Source organism: Labrus bergylta, chromosome 11 (assembly GCF_963930695.1).
Source record: "Labrus bergylta chromosome 11, fLabBer1.1, whole genome shotgun sequence".
Lineage (NCBI taxonomy): Eukaryota > Metazoa > Chordata > Actinopteri > Labriformes > Labridae > Labrus > Labrus bergylta.
Window position 1 is genome coordinate 16,337,879 of NC_089205.1, and position 24,778 is coordinate 16,362,656.

General features: G+C 42.7%; 1 protein-coding gene across 1 annotated transcript in view; it reads left to right on the plus strand.

The window, feature by feature from the left end:
* The window catches only part of arhgap35a (Rho GTPase activating protein 35a), a 57,969-nt gene that overhangs the window by 16,675 nt on the left and 16,516 nt on the right, over positions 1 to 24,778 (plus strand). The window contains exon 2 of the mRNA XM_065959966.1: positions 18,354 to 22,197. Within this exon, the coding sequence (XP_065816038.1) occupies positions 18,469 to 22,197 (3,729 nt within the window). The 5' untranslated portion in view covers positions 18,354 to 18,468. The remainder of the gene's footprint in view (positions 1 to 18,353; positions 22,198 to 24,778) is intronic.

The window sequence follows — 24,778 nt, forward strand, 5'->3', positions numbered from 1 at the left end:
CCCTCTCCTAAATTAACTCATCCCATCCTCTGTCTGCTGCCCAGCTGATGATGAGACTGTATTTACCCGGGCGTGGACAGATGGAGGATGATGAGGGAGCCTACAAAAAATGGGTTGGTTTTTTGTTCATTCCAGTAAGAGAAAGAGAAAGAGAGCTTTGGTGCTGTTTAGGCCGTTCTTTCAGAGGGATTTCTGTGTGAGTGTATGTGTGTTATTCTGTGCCAATGTGAAACATTTGTGAAAGCAGCCTGAGTCGTAGATGGAATAAAGCCCACTGTGAGTGTTGACAGTATTGGCTTGTTATTGCTGATGGGGTGGATGGAGGCCTAGTACTGTGGGCTTGAATGGAAAGGCAGATCTGCAGTTCTTGTACCACCTGTGTTTGAATTCTGCAAATCTCTCTTGATAAATTCAAGGTTGTACACTAAAATGAAAATATGACAACGATAAGCGCTCTTGAGCTCCTCCTCTGCAATCCCTGAGCCTCACTTCCTCTTCCATTGCCTTTCTGCTCGCTATCTCTCCAATATGCAATTCCTCTTTTCTGCCTCCTCTTACTACTTCCCCTTTTTGGTGTCTATATGTTTCCATTCCCCCCTTTAACAAATGGTCTATTTGATAGACGATGGGGAGAACACACACTTGCCCGCATTCATTCACACACAAGCCAAAGACTGAAATAAAGAAGCCCCTTATCTCTCCTACCAGAGACACTTGGTTCATGTGCTAGCATGCAGATGAATAATATATGTGGATACAAGCGCGTGCTCTCACACACCAACACACACACACGCACACCCACAAGATCTTGATTGGTGGTGGTAATACAGACATGGGCCGTTGTACACTGTGTTTGTGCTCTTTGTACACATCTGCATGTGTGTGTGTGTGTCTGTGTATGTGTGTGTGTGTGTTTGCCATCATTGTGGAGGGATGCAGAGTCTCAGGGACCTGGGGAAGAATGGGGGGTTGTCTTAGTCAGGTCCAGCTGCCTTTGTGTGTCTTTATGCTGCGTGTTCTCCAATTATATCACAAACAGTGCGTTCAGCGTGGCTGATGAAGAGTGAACGTGGGTGGGTTTGGTGTTAATGTGGCTTCAATGAACCGTTTCTTTAAGGTTTTAAGATGTTGATGTGATGTTAATGTGTGACCAAGGTTTTAACATGCAGAACATTTCAGCCATTTATGTAGTGTGTGTATAAATAGCTGTGTTTCTCTTGATTTGCATGGACCATTATGAAAGCACTTATGTGTGTCTTTTGCTTGTTGTACGTGAGAGTCTCTCCTGTGCCAGCATGTAGATAATGTCAGCATTTGAGCAGTGGGCTCTGAGAAAACGCTGTCAAAGCACACGCTGAATAATTTGCCTTCAGACACATTCGCGATACGTGACGCTTGCGCATAAATTTGCCTTCCAGTGGACTGGCTGTGTGGTTTTCACATAAGTGTATGATATCACGTTAACTCACTTTTAGGTATTGAGGTCTTTGGTTTCTACTACACATTGATAAAGGGCCCACTGGGACACCTTTTAGAAGACAAGGAGAGTATACTTCACACACATACCACACTACACACACTTTTGTGTAGAGAGTTGTAGAGAGTTTATGCCTAAAGCGGAAAGCTTTATGAATCAGGTTATGATTTGTGTTCAGTGGATGTGGGAGCGCGTAGATCTTGCATGTACTGTAAAAAGTTGATATAGAGCCACAAACCACAAAATACACATATTGCAAATGATCAATATTGCACGTGTTCTACCAAATACACAACAATGAGAAATAGTGTGAATGCTATTGTACAACCTCTACAGCCTGAGGAAACAATGTTTAACATTTTAATTGAGGAAGGCACAAATGGGTTTTTAAAACAGATGAGTTTACATAGGATCATTTATAACGTCTGCCAGAGGGTAGAGACTCTCTGGATTGGAGATTACAAGACAGGTTAGACACATTTTTTTTCTGTCATGAGAGCAGCCTGATCATTCATTGGCTGAAGGAACAGCAGAGATGATGTGAAGACTTTGAACTACACATCTGCAATCAAGAAACACAAAATACCAAGTTTTTACCACACTACTTTTTCACACTTGAATGTAATAGAAATCAAGTATATCCGCTGAAAATAACTCTGTGAGCCATGACTGTCTACAATGGGTTTAACACCCGAGTCCCACTGTCTGTGATGCTTTCCGAGTTTTCCGAGTCATATCTTCAGTTTGTTTTGTTTTTTTAATGATTTATTTTGGGGCTTTTGTGCCTTTTAACGGGGGAGATAAGACAGTGGATAGAGCTGGAAATCAGGGAGAGAGAGTGGGGATTGACATGCTGGAAAGGAGCCACAAGCTGGATTCGAACTTGGGCCGCCTGCTTTGAGGACTATCGCCTCCATACATGGGGCGCACGCTCTAACCACTGCGCCACCAGCGCCCCCTATCGTCACTTTGTTTACATCGTCGAGACGACCAGCCGGTTCATCCCCTTGCTTATAAAAGTTGTTTAATTGAGGGACTAGAGAAAAGAAGAATAACATGCTGTACTCACTGCTTAACTGTGTTTCTAGATCACGCTCATTTCAGGTAAATTTACATGCAGTGTGAAGATATGAGCATAATAAAGATCGCTAGCATTAGCATGCTAACACAACAATGCAGCGCGAGTTGTTTTAGTTTCATGCTGGTGCTCAAGGGCGACATCTGCTGGATCAAGAAATCGCATATAAAGCCTTTTAACTCTGCACTATGTTTATATTCAAGGATGACACTGGTTTGAAACACAAGTCAGGAAAAAACGTATTCCACTGCTGATTTTTGCAAAGCATTTAGCGACACATGCAATTAGAACAAAAAATTGCAGTAAGGCTTAATGTTAGTTTTGGACTCACAGACACACCCTCACCCCTCTGTGCTTCTTCAGCGATCTAAATGGAAATCTGACTGGAGGTAAACATGACATTGTGTAGTGCTGCCCAGCAAACAGACAGCCTGACAGGCTGCTTAATGGAGAGATGAAGGGATAGGGTTTAATAGGCAGCAAAGAAATAATAGTAGATTTATTTAAACAGGGCAATATTTACCAGTCTGGAGTGTGTCAGATTGTGTTTAAATTGCCCTTGCTGTGTCATTTATCTCTGAACTATTCGTATTTAATTCTGCTCCTTCATTATCATACTCCCCTGATGCTGCCAAGAGTTTGATTTAGCGCCCACTGTGAGTTGTTTCTACTGAGGCAAGAGCCTCACTTGAAAACCTTAACATCAGAGTGGATTGTGAGATGAGAGCCAGGAGTAGTCTACTGCTTTTTCCATGCACCACCGCTATATTAAAGGTTATTAGATGCTAGGAACATATGTATTGTTTTAAATCAGATTGGTTTCTAAATTGAAAATTTTGTAAAAAATGTCCCTGGCTGCTGGTGTGTAGACTTTTCTAAAATCTTTTCCTTGCTATAAAGTTGTGAATAGCTTTTGAAGCTGGTTGAAGTGAGTGACTCAGCTTGCCACATTCTTTTTCTTTCACTTCCGAGGGCCTTCTAAAGCTTTCTCTTCCTCTCTCCCTTTCACTCAGCCATGGTAGCAACTCTCCAGAGTGCAATGAGAACAAGGCTTTATCTGGCTTAATTTGTTTATTCCTTTCTTTCCGCCCGTGCCCCCCTTCTGGTAGATTTTTATCATGTTTTGATGTTCTGTTTTATTCCCCCCCCCCCCCCCCCCCCCCGGCTTTATGAATGTGCCCCCTCAAGGTCACTTGGTCACTGTGTCTGTTGAGGCTGTTTGCGCGCAACTCAGGCACACTTCCTTTATCTCTTGATATGAAGAAAAAACTCTTGTTGACTGGCTCACACCTCCTTCCCTCCCCCTCTTACCTCTTTCTCGCTCTCTACTCAAATCCCCATGGAGACTGGAGAGAAAGGAAAAGAAGCAAAAGTGAGCCCGAGAGATTGTTGGAGAAGGAGAGAGATAAAGACAAAAGGGAGAACCTTAGGTCCCCTAATGTGTGCTGAGTGGACGCAAGCAAAATAATCCCTCTTTACCTTCACACGGCAGCCTCCGTAGTGATCTTAGGCTGCACTCATCAATAGACAGCCTCACATCTTCAGTGGGACGGAGACGGGGGGGAACAGGTGGGGGCTTGTGAGACGGTGTGTGCCTGTGTGAGCATCCCCTCCTTTGTCTGAGATCAAGGATTAGAGAGGCTTAAAGATGGTACGCCTTGCTGTCTGTGCTCACTTGTGTGTCTTTGTGAGGTTTGAGCGATCTGAGCTGACGTCAACACTGTTGCATCTGTAACTCTCTGAAATGGTTTTGTTAAAATGAGTTTGTAAAGCGCTTTTCTAGTCCTCGGACTACTCAAAGCCCATTCACGCTGCAGGTCACACCTACACATTCACACCCATTTACACACTGAGTCAGAGGTTGCTATGTAAAGTGTCCATCATTATTAACTGATACCATTCATACACATTCATACGCAGCCGATGAACCAGCAGGAGTAACTCAGGGTTAAGTTTCTTGCAAAAGGACATATCGGACATGTGGCTGCAGGAGTTCGGGATCGAACCCCTGACCTTCCAGTTAAGAGATGACCAACTCTACCACTGAGCCACAACCACTCAAAAAGAACGTATAGCTGTAATATTTGACTAGATTGGGGATATTGAAAATAAAAAACACATTCTTTTTGGTTTTATTTCTATGAAGTCATGATTGTTGCATATCAAAGCAGGATAGCTTCCTTTAATGTACTTTAATTCAGTTGACAGTACATATAAAGACACATACAGGTTTATGAAGAAACCAGTAGCTGTCATCATATCTAAAGATGATCACACACAAAAACCAGTAAACCCCCAAAGATGACTTACGTATTTAATATGTCACATTTACATTCTTATAAAACATGAATTGCACACCTATTCATCCCAAGCTAAAAGTCTTTGTTGTATCTTTCTCAAGACCAGGAATGTCAGGGCGAGTTTGAAAAGCTAACCTGATTGGTCAGTGGGCTCATACGCTGAACCTGGGATATGAGGCAGTGAGGAAGAATTTTGCTAATCAGAGCAGAGATAGGAAGAGAATTGTAGAAATTTTGAAGAAGAATTTTATATTGTGTGTGTGTTTTCATTGGTGGGAGGAAGGGGGTTAACACTTTGTTTCGAGCCAGGAGAACTGTTTTAAAATACAACCTGGTTAGATTCCTGTTTCAGCAGAGAGAATGGTCTTACTCTTGACCCCTGCTGTTTCCTCAGACATATTCTTCCTCCGGGCCTGGAGAGGGAACAGGTCAGACATGGCTGAGAAGCTAGTTTGTAAAATGATAAATAATATAGTACCAATGCAACTTTTAAAAATGAGGAGGAGGAAGAGGCCAGCAAAGGTCGAGACCGATTTTTTCTTTTCCTATGGCTGAATATGTGTTTGTGGTCCACTATTATATGTAACACATACTAACAGTCTATAGCATTTTATGTTCCGATTTGCCCCACAACCAGATCCATACTTATAGTCCTAAATACTGTTATGACTGCTGATGGCTTGCAGCTGCTTGTCTTGAAACACACAGAGTTTTACGGAAGGAGACAGATCCTCTTGCTTAGGAAGAAGTAACTGTTAAATAAGGCATACATGAAATTATTATGGTATTTTCAGAATCCTTCATATCGGGTGAAGAGTTAAAGATTTTGGGGAACGACTCTTATCCCCTTCTATAACCTAGAGTTGAAGCTCTCATAGCTGTGCAAAAACTACATGCACAGTTAGAGAAGAATACATTCACTGGCAAATTTACTAACCAGAGTCTTGCTTATCAGGCTCCTCCTGTTTCTGTTCTTTATGCTAAGCTAAAGGTGATAGGAGTGTTGAAATTAATCGTTTTTAATCGTGCCTCGACATGGACATTTCTGCATCGATGCAGTGACGGAACATAAATGATTATTCTTACTGATGTTGCTTGTAGGCTGGACTTATATGTGTGAGCATACCTGGCCAATAAAGCTGATTCTGATATAATTTATTCCTTTTAGTTTATGTTATTACATTTTTGTTGACAATGATTTCTAAAGCACTATCTAAATAATAAAAAATGAAGTTTATATATAGTATAGCTAACTGCTGGTTTTCATTGATGAAAAAGTGTCCATGTGCAGTAATAAAGAAAATTGAGGATACATCGTGATATCGAATGAGAATCGAAAAGTGGTAATGTTGCACAGCTCCATCAGGTACACTATCTTTAAGTCAGTGATTTAACACTTTACTTTATGGTAATTCGGTTCCTTGAATAAGTAGTCAGAAGGTCAGGGTTTGATCCATAGCTCATGCAGCCACATGTTGAAGTGTACTTGGGCAAAACACTGAACCTGGAATTGCTCCAAGTTGTATATCCAGTGGTGTGTAAATGCATAAGAATGTGATTAGTTAAAACTGATGGGAACTCAGCAGCTTGAAGCAGCTTTGAGAAGTCTAGAAAAATAGAAAAGCACTACACAAGTCCAAGTCCATTCACCATGTATGATTTAACTGATATAATACCTTTGAAATAACATCAATCCTTTGACTGTTTAATTTTTTGCACATAATTATTGACCATACCATGTATGTACTAGTAAACAAAATGAAATTGCAAAAAGGGCATTAAAGAAGCTCTTTGGTTGTTCTATATCACTATGGTAAAGTGGAGAGGTTACATTCCTGTGACTGGGATGTAGACGGGTACTAGCTGAGCAGTGGGCTCCACTAAAGGGAGCCTCGGCAGGCAGAGCTCAGCCTTGGGCTCTGTTACTGCTGCAGCTGCAGGCAGATCAGCAAACTTTTGAGCTGTAATGGCTCCTCCAGTGAGTGTCTGGAGACTGATTTAAAATGGATGACCAAGCAATAACCCCTCTAACCTCTGGAGAAGCTGCCCCAGAGCCTCCACTCAGACTGCACAAGAAGCTCAGAGGTGACACTCCTACATGTGCGCACACATGAGTTGCTTCTAAGAGGTGGAATAGTGACATATTCCTACATGTTAAGACTTAGAAGGCATCAGGACAAATGCATTTATGTATTGTGCCAACTCACCCATTTACCAACTCTTTCATTCTACTCTTAAATGCTTATGAAAATGTTGTTTATTTGTTTGTTTGTGTTGCCTCTTGCATGAATGACACTTTGGGAGAGCTCGCGGTATGGCAAAGAGGGAGAATGTAGTTCTTTGAAAAGTGATAGAGGAAGAGGGGGAAGGGAGGAGCAGGAACATTATGGGGAGAAAGAAGCCTCTGTAGCTGTCATCCTTTTTGCCAACAGTTTGTTACTGGGGCAACCAGTAAAAAGTCATTATCTTTAATTTACACTGTGGCAGGTTCAGGTGTTTTCAATTGTATCATTAGCTTTTTTTTCTCTCTCTCCGCAGTGACTCACCCATCTTTGGCAGCACTCCTCCACATTATTCTAGTGCTTTTCTTCAGTCCTGTGTCAGCCCTCTTTAAGTGTGCCGTGTACTTTTCTTATAACTACCTCAGAGTATCATTTGAGGTGTGTATGTGTATCTCAACAGCTGGCTTCCCCTGTAAGGTTATTCAGCTCCAAGGGAAGCTTGGTGCCACTGTACCAAGGAGTATTGGCAAGGAGTATTGATGGATGGCATAATGACAGATAGAGCAGAAAGGACAATATAAAAATGGAAATGACAGGCACATAAATATTGAACAGCAACAAAGACCACTGAAGAGAAGGTGGAGGGCAAAGAAGTAGAGAAAGTGGTTGTCTATCCCTTTTTTAAAAGGGGCTTATTTCTTTCATGTTGAGGCTTGTCAGGGCGGCAGCAGCATGAAGTGCAGATGAGCGATCGTAGTAGTCCTGTCTGTGTACCATTAGCCAACCACAAGTGCTAAGCACTTACCAGAAGCCACTCGTGTTAACCTCCTCCTCTCATCCTCCTGACGCTCCCTCTCCATTCTCTTTCCTTCTTAAACCTCACTTTGCTGGAAACTCCTTTTGTTCTCTTAATATTTTTCATTGCTTCATTTATGATTTCAGACTCTCGCTTCCACCTAAAAAAATACATCTACACCCAACAAACTTCAGTTCTCTTCTCTGGCTCATTTCATCTCTATTTTATGGAGTGGGACACCCAAGTGTTTTTGAGGCTGCACATCCTGGCTGAAAAATAATTTATTTGTCTTTGGACCTTTTCAAAAGGAAAAAAAAAATCAATTTTGGTTCAATGTCTTTAAACAATACAAGCCTTCAAAAACGATTTTTATTTCTTACATTCTCAATAACAAGCTGCTACCCCACTCATCACTATCGTCTTGACGATCAGCTTGTGGGTACAAAAGGGTCCAATTTAATGAAAACGTATTCACTCAAACAAAACCAGTATTGGGATGTTGTTTGTACACCTGTTGTGTGAATCTGGGTTGTGCCTCAAACGGTTGGAGCGCCTGTCAGAAGCAGTTGGCAGAGCAAACTGTGTCCAGCAGGCATAGTTTTTTTTTTATTACTGCTGGCTGCTTTATTAGCCTTCCACAGAGCAGAGAAGGAGTGAGGGGATTGACTGGAGATGTGAGTGGAAGTGACACCTATTGACTAGTTTGTCTTGATGTGATACTGGCACGATGCGATGATTCTATAAGGATACTGCCTATTAGCACCTCCACTGATGAGAGCATGATAAGAGCAGACCACAGGCAGCATGGTATTCATGGCCTTGCAGTGTTGTACCATCACTACTGGCAGAGGAAGTTTCTGGGTGTACAGATATTTAAATGATCTCCCATTCCCCTCTTTGCCAGCCCTTTATTTTTTTTGTCATACTTGGACTTAATTGGTCTGGGATTCAGCAATGAACATTTCTCTAGTTGGGAGGAAGAAAAACTGCTTTTTTTTTTTTTTTTTTTTTTTTTTTTTTACAGCAGTTTGTTAGAAAAGGTTGTTATTGTGGAAGAGAGCAGGCCAGTTAATGGCCATGTTACTGTGTGAGAATCAAAAGTGCCGCATCTATGTTGCGGCATATGGTGTAAGTGTGAGGCGGTTGCTTATTGTGTGTGTTTGTGATGACCATCTGTCACCCGGTAACAGTTTGTGTGATCTTTGGTTGATGTAAGATTTCCCTGTAGGGATCATAACACCTCATTATTTACAAAGCCTGCAGGTTTCAAGACCAGATGGGAAAGCTTAAGCAACATTATCGCAAAAATCTGAGAGCTGATCAGAAGGTAAATTACTGTGGCTGTGACTTTAGAATAAATACTATTTTAAGATGTAGCCTAATGCAGCAGTTATTACACAAGTTTAGGTCATTGGTGTATTAAATCTGGGAGTGTGAGTTTCAACAGGTGCCTCACTTAATGTAGCCTTGATTGTAATGCTAGGGTGCGTATTTTGCCTCTTAAAGTAAGTCAATAAGCTAGATAGGGAACTTTTCTAGTTACTTAGTTACCAATATATTTTTGAGGAAGTGCAAATATTATATAGTCATGCATATTTTTGTAACTGTGCCACTCTAAAACATAGTAAGGGATGCAAAACACACAGGTAAGGCGGCCCATATGATGCTCAATGGAAACATGTTGCCACATTGAGGATAACAAAAGAATCTGTTTTTCTGCAATCAAGCAATTTGTTGCAATCAAGACTTTGTTCTGTGAGTTTAGTCTGGCTATCACAATCATTACTGCAGTAGATAAAGTGATTAAAAAAAACGTAATTCTGGCGGCAACAGAATCAGTCTGCGAGTGTGTGCGCAGCTTTCTCATCTAGGCCACCATCTGGAAAACACACCCAGCACATCTATTAGACACCCACTCTAGCTATAAGGATGAGCGCTCTGCTGAAAACGGGTTAATAATGACAATTAAATCGAAGGTAATGTCAGCTGTCGATCCATTGCTCACAAAAACGGGTTTTATGCAGACAGCTTTCCAGCCTGGGAGTAAAACTGTATTTTTGAATAACTGAGTCACTGAGACGAATTACTGAAAATCCAAGTAAGGTAAATTCCTGATTTCTGTTTAACATAGACTATAGTAGCTATTTACTACTTGAAGCCTTTTCACCTAGAGGTCAAAGTGCAGATTCTTCAGGCTTAAACTTAACTGCTGAAATTGAAGCTCTAAAGTGAAATAATGATGTCATTTATGGCCACAAAACATTTGTGTTTGGTATGTTTGTCAAATATGCAATTAATATGCTCCATGTTTGTCTGTGTCACTGCTGTTTGTTTGTGCTGCAGCATTGAGTTTGGCAGTGAGGACAGGACAGCTGTATTGGATGTCTGAATGTGTGTATACAGTTGTGCTGATGCTGACAAGCCTTCTAGCAGGGGAGCAGCGATCAGATGTATGCTAACATCACCGGCAGACAGTCTGCTAGTCTGACAAACTAGAAGACTGGGCCCCGAGGTGAGGGTACTATTGCAGGAGAGGGGTGAGCTGAGTGAGAAGCTGATAATATAGGGACAGGGAATATAGTGAGAGTTAGACAAAGGGGGAGGGGGGGTGGAATAAGGAGTAAGGCCGTTCATGCCTGATAGAGGGAATTAAGAGGGGGGGAGAGAAAAGGCCTACAGATGAGCTTTTGTGCCCAAGGAAAACACAGGCTTGTCTGTGTTTCTGAGCGTGCATGTAAAGCATGAGCTGCTGCTGTTGTTGTTAATGTTGTGTAGCCTGTTGCACTTTAGCATCACTGGAGCAAAATGCTTCTGAACAGTCTACAGCTCTGGGTTTTTTGTTCTACAAAATCCCACTCAGTAAAGCCTCAGCAATTTATTACTCACTATTGAGTATTCTATTATTTCTTTAATTGCTTGCTCTTGCAAAGCCAAAGATGTTCAATAAATAATTAAACAAAACCCCCGAAGAAAAGCAAAGCTTGCATTTGAGAAGCTGAAATGTTCAGCCCTTGTAGTTTTGCTTCATAAGTGAATTGAACAGTTAATTTATTTTCCTGAATTTCTCTGTCAATCAACAGTACAAAGAATTGACCAATGATTTCAGCACTGTCAGCTAAATTTAGAAATGTATCTTTGTCTCTGAAAGTGAAAAAAATGAAGATCATGTTAGGTTAAGGGACTGGATACAAAGATAATTTAACAGCAAGGTCAAAAAACACATGTTGCAGTCAGTCGAGTAGTCTGCAGAAACACTGCGGCCTCTCTTCACTAGCTTGCTGCCAGCTACGAGAGCAATGACCTTATCATCGAAGAAGTGACCACGCTGTGACCACTTGGGCATGCATGTGCTCATAAGGGCGGGTTTATATGGTCCTAGTTCGAATTTATGGCTGTCATTGTCCATGTTTCCAGCACATTATTTTTAGCTGTGCTATCAGTGAGGCCTTCTGGTGCAGTTAAAGAGGTTAAACCACAGTGACACACTCCTTCTCTGCCCTTCTCGCTCTCTCCTTCCCCTCTCTAAATAGGCTGTCCACTCGTTCAAGAGCCATTCTTTATCGGACTTAAACTTTACTCTCTCCTCTGTCTCAGCTCCTGCTCGGTTATAGTCTTGAATTTCAGATTAGGGATGTGAATTCGGTCTTCTCTGACCTCTTCCTTCTGTCTTATTCCTGATATCCTGCATTCCTAGTTGTTTTTGACTGTTTGTGTACGCCCTCTCTTTGTCCCTCCTATTCTTTTTTCTGCCCTTATCCTGCATCCTTCCTCCTTCTGTCTGTCTGTCCCCCTCTCTCCTCAGGGGGTCTAGCAGTAACTGGCTTTCTATCTGCAGTGCCAGGGCCAAGGGGAGGAAATGGAAGTGAACTGAATGCTGAGAGGCAGATGGCAGTCGTACTTTTAAGTAACTCAAAGCTATAATACACAGATAGCACAGAACATATAACAGATAGGGGTGAAATGGATATCATATACAGCATACTGTGGAAAATCCTAATGCTCATATGTGTGTTTCTATGTTAGTACATCTGAGTGCCCATGTGCAGCAATACGTGGATTTGCCACATCTCTGGTCTTTCTTCATGCGTATATCACCATGTGAGCGGATCATGCTAATGCACAGACAGCGCCACTTGTGATCCTGCAGATGGAAAGATACAAAAAGCTGTAACTAATCCATACAGTCCACAACCCCAGCTACCCCCCCACCTCCTGGATCAGGACCTGGATATGTGACGGCTATATGGCTGTGGCATTAGAAAACGTATGTTTGTGTGCAGATATGTGTTTTGTTTAAGGTAACTGGAGGTTGATAGATTCTGGTCATGCTAAGGCTTTTATGATTTTGGGAATAATTTATGGCTGTTGGATTTGCTTTGTGGTTTTGTTGTGCGCCTGGCCACGTGGAATGCATTAGCAATGGTGCTGTCACAGTGTTTATGTTTTCTGCACACATACAGTAGATGGAAAAGAGTGAGGAAATCTGTTTGCTGAGTGAAAGATGGATGTGTAGCATTTACGAAAGACACATATGACTTCTGTTTGGGGGGATACATTAAATTCGCTGCACCACAGAACACTCATTTAAAGTGGTGTGTGGTGTGTACAGATTTCTATACATTTGTATATATACATTAGTAATTGTTCAACACATATCTGCAATTACATCATGGTTTTATATTTACTGTTTGTTGGACCTGTGCTAATAATAATATTTTTTTCCGTACAGAAAAAGGTACACTATTCTATAATCTGTTTTTATACCCTAACCAGGAAGTAGAATCATTGTAGTAACAACACCCTCCCTCCCACAGCACCATGCCCTGCCCACAGCCCACAATTTCTCACTAATGGACAAAAAGCCTCCAGAGAGAAGGAGAAGACGGGGGATGAAGAGTGTGGGCGAGAGTGATGGAGACAGAGTAGAGCAGTGTCTGTAAAGAAAAAAAAAAGCTGGCCCTTGTACAAATGTAGTTGATGACCCCTGGAGTGGAGTAAGATTGGGAGAAAACCTTGACATACAAGGAGACCTAAAATCAGTATGATGAGGATAATGTGGGTGACAGCACAGGATGCAGAGAAATAATAAGGGTGAGGGGAGCACAAGTCAAACTGGTTGCAGACTTGCATCATGCAGAGGGACTTAAAAAGAGAGGGAAAACATTTTTTGGATGGGATGGTCAGCCGTGTAGAGAGCTAGGGAGAGAGAGAGAGAGAGAGAGGGTAAGAGAGTTTTTCCCTGCTGCCTCTCTGTCATCATCATCACCATCACAGCACTTCATGACTATTTCATGACCTTTGTTTCTGTCAACTCCCAGCCTTCCTGAGTGTATAATACTGTACAACCAGAGGGCTTACTGGAAAACCTCACAAGTGGGCCTACTCATTTATCTGCATTGAGCAGTTTTACAAGTCATCTGTAGGAAGCATTGTATGTGCAAAGGACTCATTTGGTGAAGATTATTTTATGTCGAAGCAGCCCCACATATTTACAAAAAAATGCATCTCTCATTAAAATTATAAAAATCTATCCTTCACTTTTCAGCACACAATACCTATCACTAAAAGCTTCACTTTGACCCTTCCATATTTCACTTCCAGAAAAAAAAAATCTAGTTGTTACAATTTTTCTTAACTTGGAATTTCCTAAAATCTGCCTTGAATTAGCATGGTTATCTTAGAGTGCTTTAACATAGGGACTAGGATTCATGCGTACTCGAGTACGGTCTGCGTGAACACAACCATGCTCAAACAAGGAAGTGGAGCGCTATGTGACGTTATTCTAAATGGCATTCTGAATGTGTCTGATATGTCCTTAAGTCTTGTTTCTCATTCTGTGTGACAGCAGCCCTTGTATTATTTTTTTACTTTGTAAATGTTAATGAGCGAAAAAGGACAAATATCAGATCACTTATCATGTAATGACAGTAAACCACATCACTGCACTGCTAGTGGAAAGTGTAACTTAAGCAGAATTTAGGAAACCAACATTTTCCTGTCACACATTTTAGGGTTGATTTTTTTTTTTTTTTTAAGTAAAGATAATAAAAACAGGTGAAACAACAAATCAAGCAGTTAAAAAAAAAAAATGTCTTTCTCTGACTTTAGGAGGACCGGCTAGCAGAGCTGCCTCTAACTTAGATTACCTTGACTGGTTTCTAGGTGCACAGCTTATTTAGGTAAGGATTACTGCAGTGTACTGAGCAAGGCCAAACAGCAAAGATTGCAGCACTATTATATCTATACAAGGGAAGAAGTATAGTCTAAAGCTTATCACATTGTTATCCAGGCGGTATTTGTTTTGTCCAATACCTAAGTCCAGGTTTTGGAATTCACAACAGACTGAAACAAATTGAATTGGAACATCTCTAATTTTCTCGTGTGTAAAAACAGGCCTGACTGACAGTATCTTAAACTCTTGGGCAATACTCACCAGCCTACTCTTCTCCTTCTTTGCTCAGTTATGAAAGGAATGTAGCCGTCCCGTGAAGGTTACATGCTCTCTTCTCATGGGCAGTGAACTTGGCCTCTTCCCTGCTGCCCTTTGTAGCACGTGTTATGATGAACTTCACGCCCTGCCGCCCTAGCATTAGCTCCAGGCTGCACTCCAATACCCTACATATGCATCCTATCTTCCCTTGCCTTGTTCTGTCCTTGATAAAGTCAGTGACCTAGAAAGGGCCGGTTCCGTCAAGGCGAGATTGTTGCCTTGAGTTTGTTTTGACTGTTTTAATCCAATAGATTTGTAAATGCTTGGAAATGTAAGACAAAGGAAGCAGCGCAAGCAAAGAGGAAATAGAGATGTGGTATTTGGGCATGTCCTGCTGGTAATTCTGTTTGTGATTAGCAATGTGATGGTTCAGACTCTGACCCTGAGCTCATCCAGGCCTCACCACGCCCTGCTCCTCTAGCCTGAGGGGATTACTATGTGCAGCTCACATGACCCAGGCCACTGACCCCGCTCCCCTCTTTCCCATTCTTCTTCCCCATCCTTCCAATGTGAACCAACTTCCCAGCCTCTGTTTCCCCCCCTCCTCCAATGCCTTCCACTCCTTCCCTCATGTCTTCCCCCTCCTCCTGTTTTCTCGCCCTCCTCTTTTCTGCTTACCCTCATGTTTGAGGGTCAGGGGCAGATGCAACACAGGCCCTAACGTATCTCTGCCTCAGCCCTAAACAGGCCTCGAGACAGTGGTATGTGGCTGAACACGCGCACCAGTCCTCAGGGTGAACATGGAGACTTGCTGAATGACTGTTCTGCTACTGGATTACTGCTTACGCAAGTTTAGCTCAGGCACTGTTTTCCTTATAGGTCTGCAGAAAGAGAAAGAGTAGAGCATTATGTAGGAAGTGTAGCATTTGGTCTGCCAGAAGACAGGCTTTTGGAACAAGTTGAATTTTGCAGTTGTAATGTCAAATAAATTCTATGTTTCTGTCACTCTGCCTTGGGCACGACAGTCAGTCTTATGCAGCATTTTTTTCCAGTATAAACTGCCACTGTGTTCTAAACCGCTGCATCCTCACATCAGTTAAGAAGGAATTCTGAGCTGTTTGCTTGAGTCTCACATCGGCGTTTCACTTGGACGGTTCAGGGAAAAAAAGAAAACTGCATTCAGTGTTCTCTCTTTTTGTCATTTCTTTTAGGTTATTTCAAAAAGGGAAAAGTTCTTTGTCACTAGAACACCCCAAATCCCCACTCTATTCTCCTGGGAACATTTTACAAGACACACTATTTTTGTTTTTATGTAGGTGAGGATACACATTGCTGCACATACTATAGCAACAATCTTTTACAAAATGTAGGTGGGGTTAATGTAGCAGATGTTAGTTATGTATCTGTGAGATAGTTAAGCCTGGATTTTCCTCCAGTTCCATAGTTACTTTCAGAGTGCTTGACTTTATACATGTATTTCTATGAGTAAGTACATATAGGATATCATTGCTAATGTACCACCCTGTGTAAGATCAGGGGATGTGTAGTTCCAGTATGTCAAATATGAGTATTAACATGCTGAACAACATCTAGCTGCTGAAAAACATCTAGAGGCAGTTGGTCATGTTGTGTGCACCTGATGGTTGCTGAGGCTGTCTGCTCTGTAATGTGAATATGATTAAGTCAGGACACAGTTTGGCTTCATATGCTGTCTATACCGCACTGTCTTAAGCTGGTTGGGTTCACAGACTTTAAAAGACTTATGGGAGCTAGGGATAAATATCCCTATATATACAAATCAATACGCTATACACACATTTATCATTATTCCAATTTTATATATTTGAGTGAGCGTATATACTGACATACTGACAGTCAAACCTCACTTCACTGTTGCATAGACAGAAACCCATTTTCACACATACGGAAATCTCCTGAAAAACTCCGGAGATTTGGCTACCCGGAGGGTCTTTAGGCTATGTGTGAATGCAAACAGCCGCATTTTTCGCGCAGATTTTACCCGGATTTTCTCCGGCCAGACCCTTAGTATTTTTTCCGCAGAAAGTCCGAGTGAGCTGATGTCTGAACGCCGCAGCATGTACTCCGGAGATTTCAACTCCAGCCAATAGAAAGAGAATGACGTTTATATACAGTGACTGCCTAAAGTGTCTGCACGCGATCACTACGATCTCCGTGCACGTAATTAAACGGCTGCATTATGTTTTCTGTTCGTCATGTTGTTCTCCGCTCTTTTGGGGGATGTTGTCATTCCATTGGACTACACATAGCATTGATGTAAAGGAAAATATTCTCATTATAACGTTGTATAGCGGACTCTGTTGCTTTGGCCGCTACTTCCGCGTTTATTTACGTCACGTCTTACCTCAGGAAATCCCCCCGCACCCCCCGCTGTAAGGAGCATATGTGAACGGCTAGGTTGGGAGAATCTCAGGAGAAGTCCTCCTGTAAATATCTAGATATTATCCGGAGTGCATATGTGAAAACGGCTCAAGTCTATGTCTGGGTAGTCTTGATATATTTTTCATATATGATTCTCTTTCAGGGTATTCTATTTGATATTTATATTCTCTTTTCTCCCAACAAAGAGTCATTGCCTCTGTAATGCTGATTCACTGCCTAATAGGTATTTGCTTTAATAAGAGACATGTTTTAAGGCTCTGCTACAACTGCCAGCTTCCAAATAAAGCTCAGTTATGTACAGAATATGTTGTAGTCCATACATAGCAGGTGTCAGGTTGCCTTAAGTTTAATTTGCAGTGTGTTTCGCTGGACGCCTACCATTTCCTTTTCACTGTCTACCCTTCTGTTGTAGCACTGTTCGTCTTTGAAGTTCATCTTTGTGCATCCACAGTTCACTGTTGTCTGACAAATTCAATTCAGCAGCAATGAAGTCTTTGTCTGCTTTTGTGCTCACTGTCAAAAGAGCTATTCATGATTAATAGTGGCTTTAATGTCTGCTTTACTGCATTAACATCGAAGTTGTGACATGAAGGAGGTGGTCTTACACTTCAAGTCTATGCTAGCTGTCTTGAAAGTTCCTTACAAATTGTTTTGTCATTCCGTAAAGAGCATCCCTGGTTCCTCATCCTTGCTCTCGTTAATCTCAGCAACCTAGCATTGTCAATTTTAGCCTGAGCTACTGGTGGAATAAATTGTACTCTGATTGGCCAAAGGACCAAGACTCTATGTTCTGGGTTGTATGAATTTAATGCATCTACCATAGGTAAATATGTTGAGAAATTTGTGATGGTGCACCAGCCATCTCTGATCTGTTTGCAGAGGGCTGTTTTGTTCTAGACATAGGAAAACATGTTTTTGATGGAGGCGAGTCAGCCAACAGGCAGTGCAGCCTTTTAAAATGCAGATGGCTTTCCCTAGTTGGCCAATTAGTAATTTTAGCTCTGCAACACTTATCTACTTTCATCTTCTTGTGTGTGTCTTTCATTTGGGGTGAAGGGAGCTTAGTCTGCCTGTTTTCACAAGTGTGTAGCTGTGAGTGTATGCCTGTGTGTGTGTGTGTGTGTGTGTGTGTGTGTGTGTGTGTGTGTGTGTTTATATACATTCATTTGCCGATATTCTGTGACATTCAAAACCCCACATAACTTTGTACCACTGCTGCTGGCAGTGAGGCGACCAACTACACTGTCAGATGTGTGATAACAAGCCCAAACACATATGAACATAACAATGAAATGTGGAAGGCACCGCTACTAGCAGGGCAATCTAGGCATTATACAAATTTAATGAGTTAAATGGGGAAAAATGGCCTTTTACTGAAATACAGCTGGGTTAAGTAATGTGCTGCATTCCTGCAGCTTTGCAACTGACCTCAATCTTTTTAGGAAACATTGGGTGGAGAAATTGGATTATAGATTAAACATTATTAATATCACATCGGCCCACAGGAGGAATTGCGTTGAAAGTCACAAAAGTTCCCCTTATAATAAAGCCTGTCATTAGAATGTTTTTTCTGTATTCCTCCAGATCAATTGTAACTCACCACTTGTTCTCTCTTTTATCATCTTGCAGGTCCAGACCCAAGCCCTGTAAGGTTCTCTTGCATGGAAACTCTTCTTCCTTGGCAACCTTCTCCTCTCCCTAGAGCCACCATCCAGCATGGCAGGATGAGCCTCTGCCAGCGATAATGATGGCGAAAAAGCAAGATGTCCGGGCACCCACCTACAATCTGGTCGTGGTTGGGTTGTCCGGCACGGAAAAGGAAAAAGGCCAATGTGGTGTGGGCAAGTCCTGCATATGTAACCGCTTTGTCAGGCCAAGTGCTGATGACTTCTACCTGGACCATACTTCTGTTCTCAGCACCAGTGACTTTGGAGGCCGAGTGGTGAACAATGATCACTTCCTCTTCTGGGGAGAGGCTGGGCGGGTGATGGAGGAGGGGCCAGAATGCCGTATGAATGTGGTGGAGCAGACAGAGTTCATAGATGATCAGACGTTCCAGCCTCACCGAAGCACGGCCCTCCAACCTTACATCAAGAGAGCGGCTTCCTCCAAGCTGGCTTCTGCTGAAAAGCTGATGTACTTTTGCACAGATCAACTGGGGCTTGAGCAAGACTTTGAGCAGAAACAGATGCCCGAAGGCAAGATTATGGTTGATGGCTTCTTACTCTGTGTGGATGTCAGCAGGGGCATGAACCGTAGCTTTGAGGACCAGATGAAGTTTGTTACCAACCTGTACAACCAGCTAGCCAAAACGAAGAAACCTGTGGTACTGGTTCTTACCAAATGTGATGAAGGAGTTGAGCGCTATATTAAAGACTCTCACACCTTTGCCCTGGCCAAGAAGAACCTACAGGTGGTAGAAACATCAGCAAGGTCTAATGTGAATGTTGATCTAGCTTTTCTTACACTGGTTCAGCTTATAGACAAGAGTAGGGGGAAACCCAAAATTATCCCTTACTTTGAGGCACTGAAACAGCAGAGTCAACAGATCGCCTCAGCCAAAGACCGCTATGAGTGGCTGGTCAACCGAATTGTAAAGAACCACAATGAGTCATGGCCCAATGTCAGTCGTCGCATGCAGTCTGCCCCTGAGTACAAGGAATATGTTTTCCTTGAGGGGACAGCTAAAGCCAAGAAGCTCTTCCAGCAGCATGTGCATAGGCTTAAACAAGATCATATAGAAAAACGAAGGAAGGCTTACTTAAGTACACTACCACAAGCCCTGTCTGTGATGTTACCAGAGTTGGATGAGATAGACCACCTGAGCTGGTCTGGAGTTCAGAAAGTCCTGGAGACAAAGAGAGATTTCTCTCAGTGGTTTGTAGTGCTAGATGACACCCCTTGGGAAACCACACCACACATTGATAACATGGAGGATGATCGAATTCCCCAGGACCTCCTGGAGACATCCGCAGCTGAAGTTATCTATGAGACCCATCTGGAGCAGCTGAGAAATGAGCGCAAACGGGCTGAGATGAGATGGGAGTTCAAGGAAAAGCTTAGTGTTTCTCCTTTCATCACACCAGGAAAACCCTGGGAGGAGGCCCGGAGCTTCATCATGAATGAAGACTTCTACCAGTGGCTTGATGAGACTGAATATCTGGATATTTACAACAAACACCAGAAAGAAATCATTGACCGAGCCAAAGAGGACTTTCAAGAACTACTTCTTGAATACTCTGAGCTCTTTTATGAGCTGGAAGTGGATGCAAAGCCAAGTAAAGAAAAAATGGGTGCCATTCAGGAGGTGTTGGGTGAGGAGCAAAGGTTCAAAGCCCTGCAGAAGCTACAGGCAGAAAGGGATGCTCTGGTATTGAAACATATCCACTTTGTCTACCACCCAACAAAGGATACTTGTCCCAATAGCCCTCACTGTGTGGACAGCAAGATAGAGCAAATACTTGCCTCCAGATTCCCTACCCGCTATGCATCGTCAGACAGTTCAAGGCTTGAAGGGGGAAGGGCAGAACGAATAAATCTTGTCATCCTAGGGAAAGATGGACTAGCTCGAGAGATGGCAAATGAGATAAGAGCTTTGTGCAGCAGTGACGATAGATATATTTTAGATGGCAAGATGTATGAGCTAGCCCTTCGTCCTATTGAAGGTAATGTACGTCTGCCAGTCAATTCATTCCATACACCAACCTTTACACCCCATGGTTGCCTGTGTTTATACAACTCAAAGGAATCCCTTTCTTATGTTGCTGAGAGTTTAGAAAAGCTTAGGGAGTCAACAATAAGCAGAAGGGAAAGGGAAAACAGCTTAGCCCAACTCCCGCTATCCCTCCTTCTGGTAACCAAACGTGGGGTGGGCTCCATAGGGGATATTGGGGGGGAGACAGCTCAGACTCTTATCCATCAAGGGCAGCAGGTGGCTGGAAAGCTGCAGTGTGCTTACCTCGACCCTGCCTCTCCAGGCGTGGGCTATGGGCGCAATGTCAATGAGAGGCAGATCAACCAATTGCTGAAGGGCATCTTAGAATCAAGGAGAAGCATAGGTAGCAGCTCCCCTCCCTTACCTCCTCCATCGTCTGCCTTCAGAGACTCTCAGTCCCAACCATCACTAGAGGCAGACCTTAGGATAGTCATGTGCCTGATGTGCGGAGACACATATGACCTAGACCAGCTACTTGCCCCCTTCCTGTTGCCCCAGCATTGTCGGCCGGCCTCCAGCCTCAGCAGCGGCACCACTGTTTTACTGGATTTCAATGTAGGAGGTCAGAGGCAGAATATTGAGCTGTCACTGCTGTCCTTCCATTCCTCATTTTCCCTCCGCAAGACTAGGCTAGTCCACGGCTACATTGCAGTTTACTCTGCTCGCCGCAAGGCCTCTATGGAGACATTATGCGCTTTCCTGTGTGAGGTCCAAGACATCATCCCAGTCCAGTTGCTAGCAGTAGGGGAGAGCCAGATGGAGCTGTCCGACTCAGAGTCAGCTAAAGAGCAGATCAGCCAGGGAGAGGAACTGGCTCATGAAATAGAGGCGAGGTTTAACACAGTAATATGTGGACATGGTGGAGTGGTAGGGGGACTTCATAAAATAGACCTTTTCCAACCCTTCCTCAAAGAGGTGGTAGAGAAGCGCACTATTGTAGAGGCCACTCACATGTATGATAATATTGCTGAGGCTTGTACCAGTGAGAGCATCAGCCCTCGCTGTGGCTCTCCTAGTCCAGTTAACATTCTTATGGACTCAGAGGACGATATCGATCCATCCCCACCTTACCCTACCCTGCGGGAAGATGGTAGTCTGAGTTCCCACCTGGGAAGCTTCAAATTACCAGATCTGGATTCAAGTGATACCTTCTCTGTTATTTCTGAGCTTAGCACCTTTGAGAGCAAACTTAACAACAAGGTTCCTCCACAAGTGAAGCCCAAGCCTGTCCGTAAGGTCAACCTTGGCCCCTACATGGACCAGCAGGGTGGCACCAACCGCCGCTCTCAAGCTGTCACCTGGGCTCCAGGCAGTGATGGCGGATATGACCCCTCGGACTATGCTGAACCTATGGATGCTGTGAGCAAACCTCGGCCCACAGAAGAGGAAAATATTTACTCTGTACCTCATGACAGCACACAGGGCAAGATTATCACCATTCGCAACGCCAACAAAGGTCATTCCAATGGTAGTGCAGGCGGGAATGGGTCAGACAGCGAGGCTGATAGCAGCTCACTGGAGCGCAGGAGAAAATTGTCAGCCATTGGGGTAAAGCCTAAACTTTACAGAGACCGATCCAAACGGCTTGGGAAGTTCAGCAGTTTTAGGACAAGCTTCTCTATAGGCAGTGATGACGAGATGGGTGGTCCCCCCAAGGCAAGCCAAGATGATGGAGGAGCCCAAAAGGAAAACTCAATTGAAGAGACTGAGGACCCCAAAAGGAGAAATATTCTCAAGAGCCTTCGAAGAAATGCAAAGGTTAGTGTTTTGGTTGAATATATTGGCATATTGGGTTGTACATGCAATAATGCTGAAAAATATTACTTGACCAACTAAGTCTAACATCTTAAATTAGTTGAAATTACTATTTCAGAAGATAAGTTCATCTCCAAAATCTTACATAGCCTATTTATTTTCTATCAATTTATGAGCAAAACCCCTACTTTCTATTGAATTAATAACTTTGCTGTAGACAACATAGTTCACTATGGGACAGAGGTTGCTTCACTCTTCCTCGCTATCTGTCATTTTGACGGAAAGGTTTGTTTAAAAAATCTGTCATATCGTGTTATTTCCAATCATTTTCTTAATTTCTCTAATTATTAAAAATGTAAGGGCAGCTTCAGCCCCCCTGTAACAGACCCGTAGTGGTCACCAACATGCTCCAAGGCCTCCAGTCCCATAGCTCTTCAATGCACTGCCAGCATTCAGATAGCCTGAAAAAAATGGAGAAGCCTGGCTTTTCTTTGGCTTCCAGGAGAAAATGCCACTGCTGCCAGATTGGCTTTCTTTGCTTCCCTCCTTTCATTTCTCATATGTACACTGTTTGTCTTCTCTTTACTGATTCATATATTCTGCTTCTTACATTCCTGTCACACTCTATCTCACTCCCTCTGCATTATGTTCTCCTCAAATCTGTCTTTCCTTATTACTTTTATCCTGGATTTTTTAAATCTTACACAGGAATCTCCCACTTTAAAGTTTCTACCTCTAACTTCCCCTCTCCTGTTAATTGCTCTGCTTTTCTCCTAGACGTATTTTGCCGATACTTTTGACCTTAACACTGGTAGGCTTATCAGCCTGGTATGCTGCTGTGCATTTACACACATGGTGTGGTACAGAGGTGCTAGCTGAACAGGAGTTACAGCTACTTATGTTGTGTCTGTGTGTGTGTCTTTGATAACTGCCATGGCTGTCAGTGGGATGGAACAGGAGGGGAATGATTAATGTTTTCACACACTCAGCTGTGATGTTCAAGAACGTGTGTGAAGGCTGCCTTCTCAGATAGCTCCAAACTGCCTTGGATAAATTATTTTCTTTATACACCAACTGACTTTGAAGCTTGCGTTTCAGTGCACTTGCAATAATTAGAAATATAAAAAACACTATTTATGATGATTTATGAAGGTTGAATGAGGGCTGTATGGGTTGTATTTAGGCACTTGTCAATAGTAAGTGTATGAGCCACAGGAGGTGCCGGTCAGGTCAGCCCCTTTATACTGTAGAGAAACTAGTCAGAATGCCAGCACGGAGGCTCGGCTATACAGTACACCTCTGGAGATAGGGCTGTTTGAACCTTGTTATTTAGCTACTTTAAAGGAAAAACCAATGACTATGTGGGTTATTGGACAGAAATGCCAAATGTAAGCTATTTTGGCATCTCTGGGATTGAGCCAACCCCGTCAAAATAAATATGGCCACGCCCCTTTTTAGATGGGAAGGGGGATCAATAGGGTATCAGTGACTCAGGACTACGGGAGATGCAGAAGTTTTTCTCAGGTTAAACACAAATTCCGATTTTGTTTTGTTTTTGAGGTGAAGGTTTGGCGTAATGCTGTCTAAACACTTTTTTAGACAGAACCTTAGGAGTAGTTTCTACCATTTTGAGTCAACCCAGGTTGGACAGAATAATTGAAACTAGACTCTGAGTCTGTTTTAAGAGCTCCTTTACCTCAGGCAACGGCAGACAGTGTCTCGATCCTGCCCGCTCTCCCTCAGCGAGAGGCCGGAAACATTTCCTCTCTCTCTCTCTCTCTCTCTCTCTCTCTCTCTCTCTCTCTCTCTCTCTCTATTTCTCTCTCTCTCTATTTCTCTTTCTCTGTGCTACAGCTTTTTTTCAAAACTCCTCATTCAGTGAGAGGAATGCTTCAAATTCCTCAGTCACCTAGTTCCAGTCTCATGTCGTCAAACAAAATTAGAAGTGATGGGGACAATAAAAGGGAAAGAGAGTGAAAGAATATCAAGAGCTGTAGAGAAAGAAGAGGGTTTTTTTGTTTTTCAGTGTTCTGTATATGTAAACCCTCAGTAGGGTGTCTGTATGTTATTATTAAGGATGTGTTTTGTTTGTCTTCTGTGGTAGAGGTCTGTTTTGTCTTCTCAGCGCTGGCAACATATCCTGTCTCAGTCAGCAACTAAAAGGAGTGGCCATAAGGCAAAACTGCAGGGGGAGAAGACAGTGAGAAGGAAAAGGAACAGCATTTAGACAGTATGCTAAACTGAGATAGGTTACAGATATTCATCACACTGAGTGAAATAGGACACAAATAAATTATGAGCTGCTACTTGGAGCCACAAAATTTACTTGGCAGTAAATTATGACAGCACTGCTCTCCGCTATCACAGAGGATGTTGTGTTGTAGCATCTTGTCTTTTTATTACTACTTCTGTAGATAAATGAAAGCCTCATGTGAGTGGTTTTGTGCTCGCATGAAGACACGCTTCAATTTTAGATGTGCAGATGTTTGGTTAATGGCCACAAGTGTAAGGATCTCTGTATGTAGATTGTCACAGAGGGATCAAACGAGGCAGCAGGGAACGTAGCTGGGAGAGATAAGTGAAG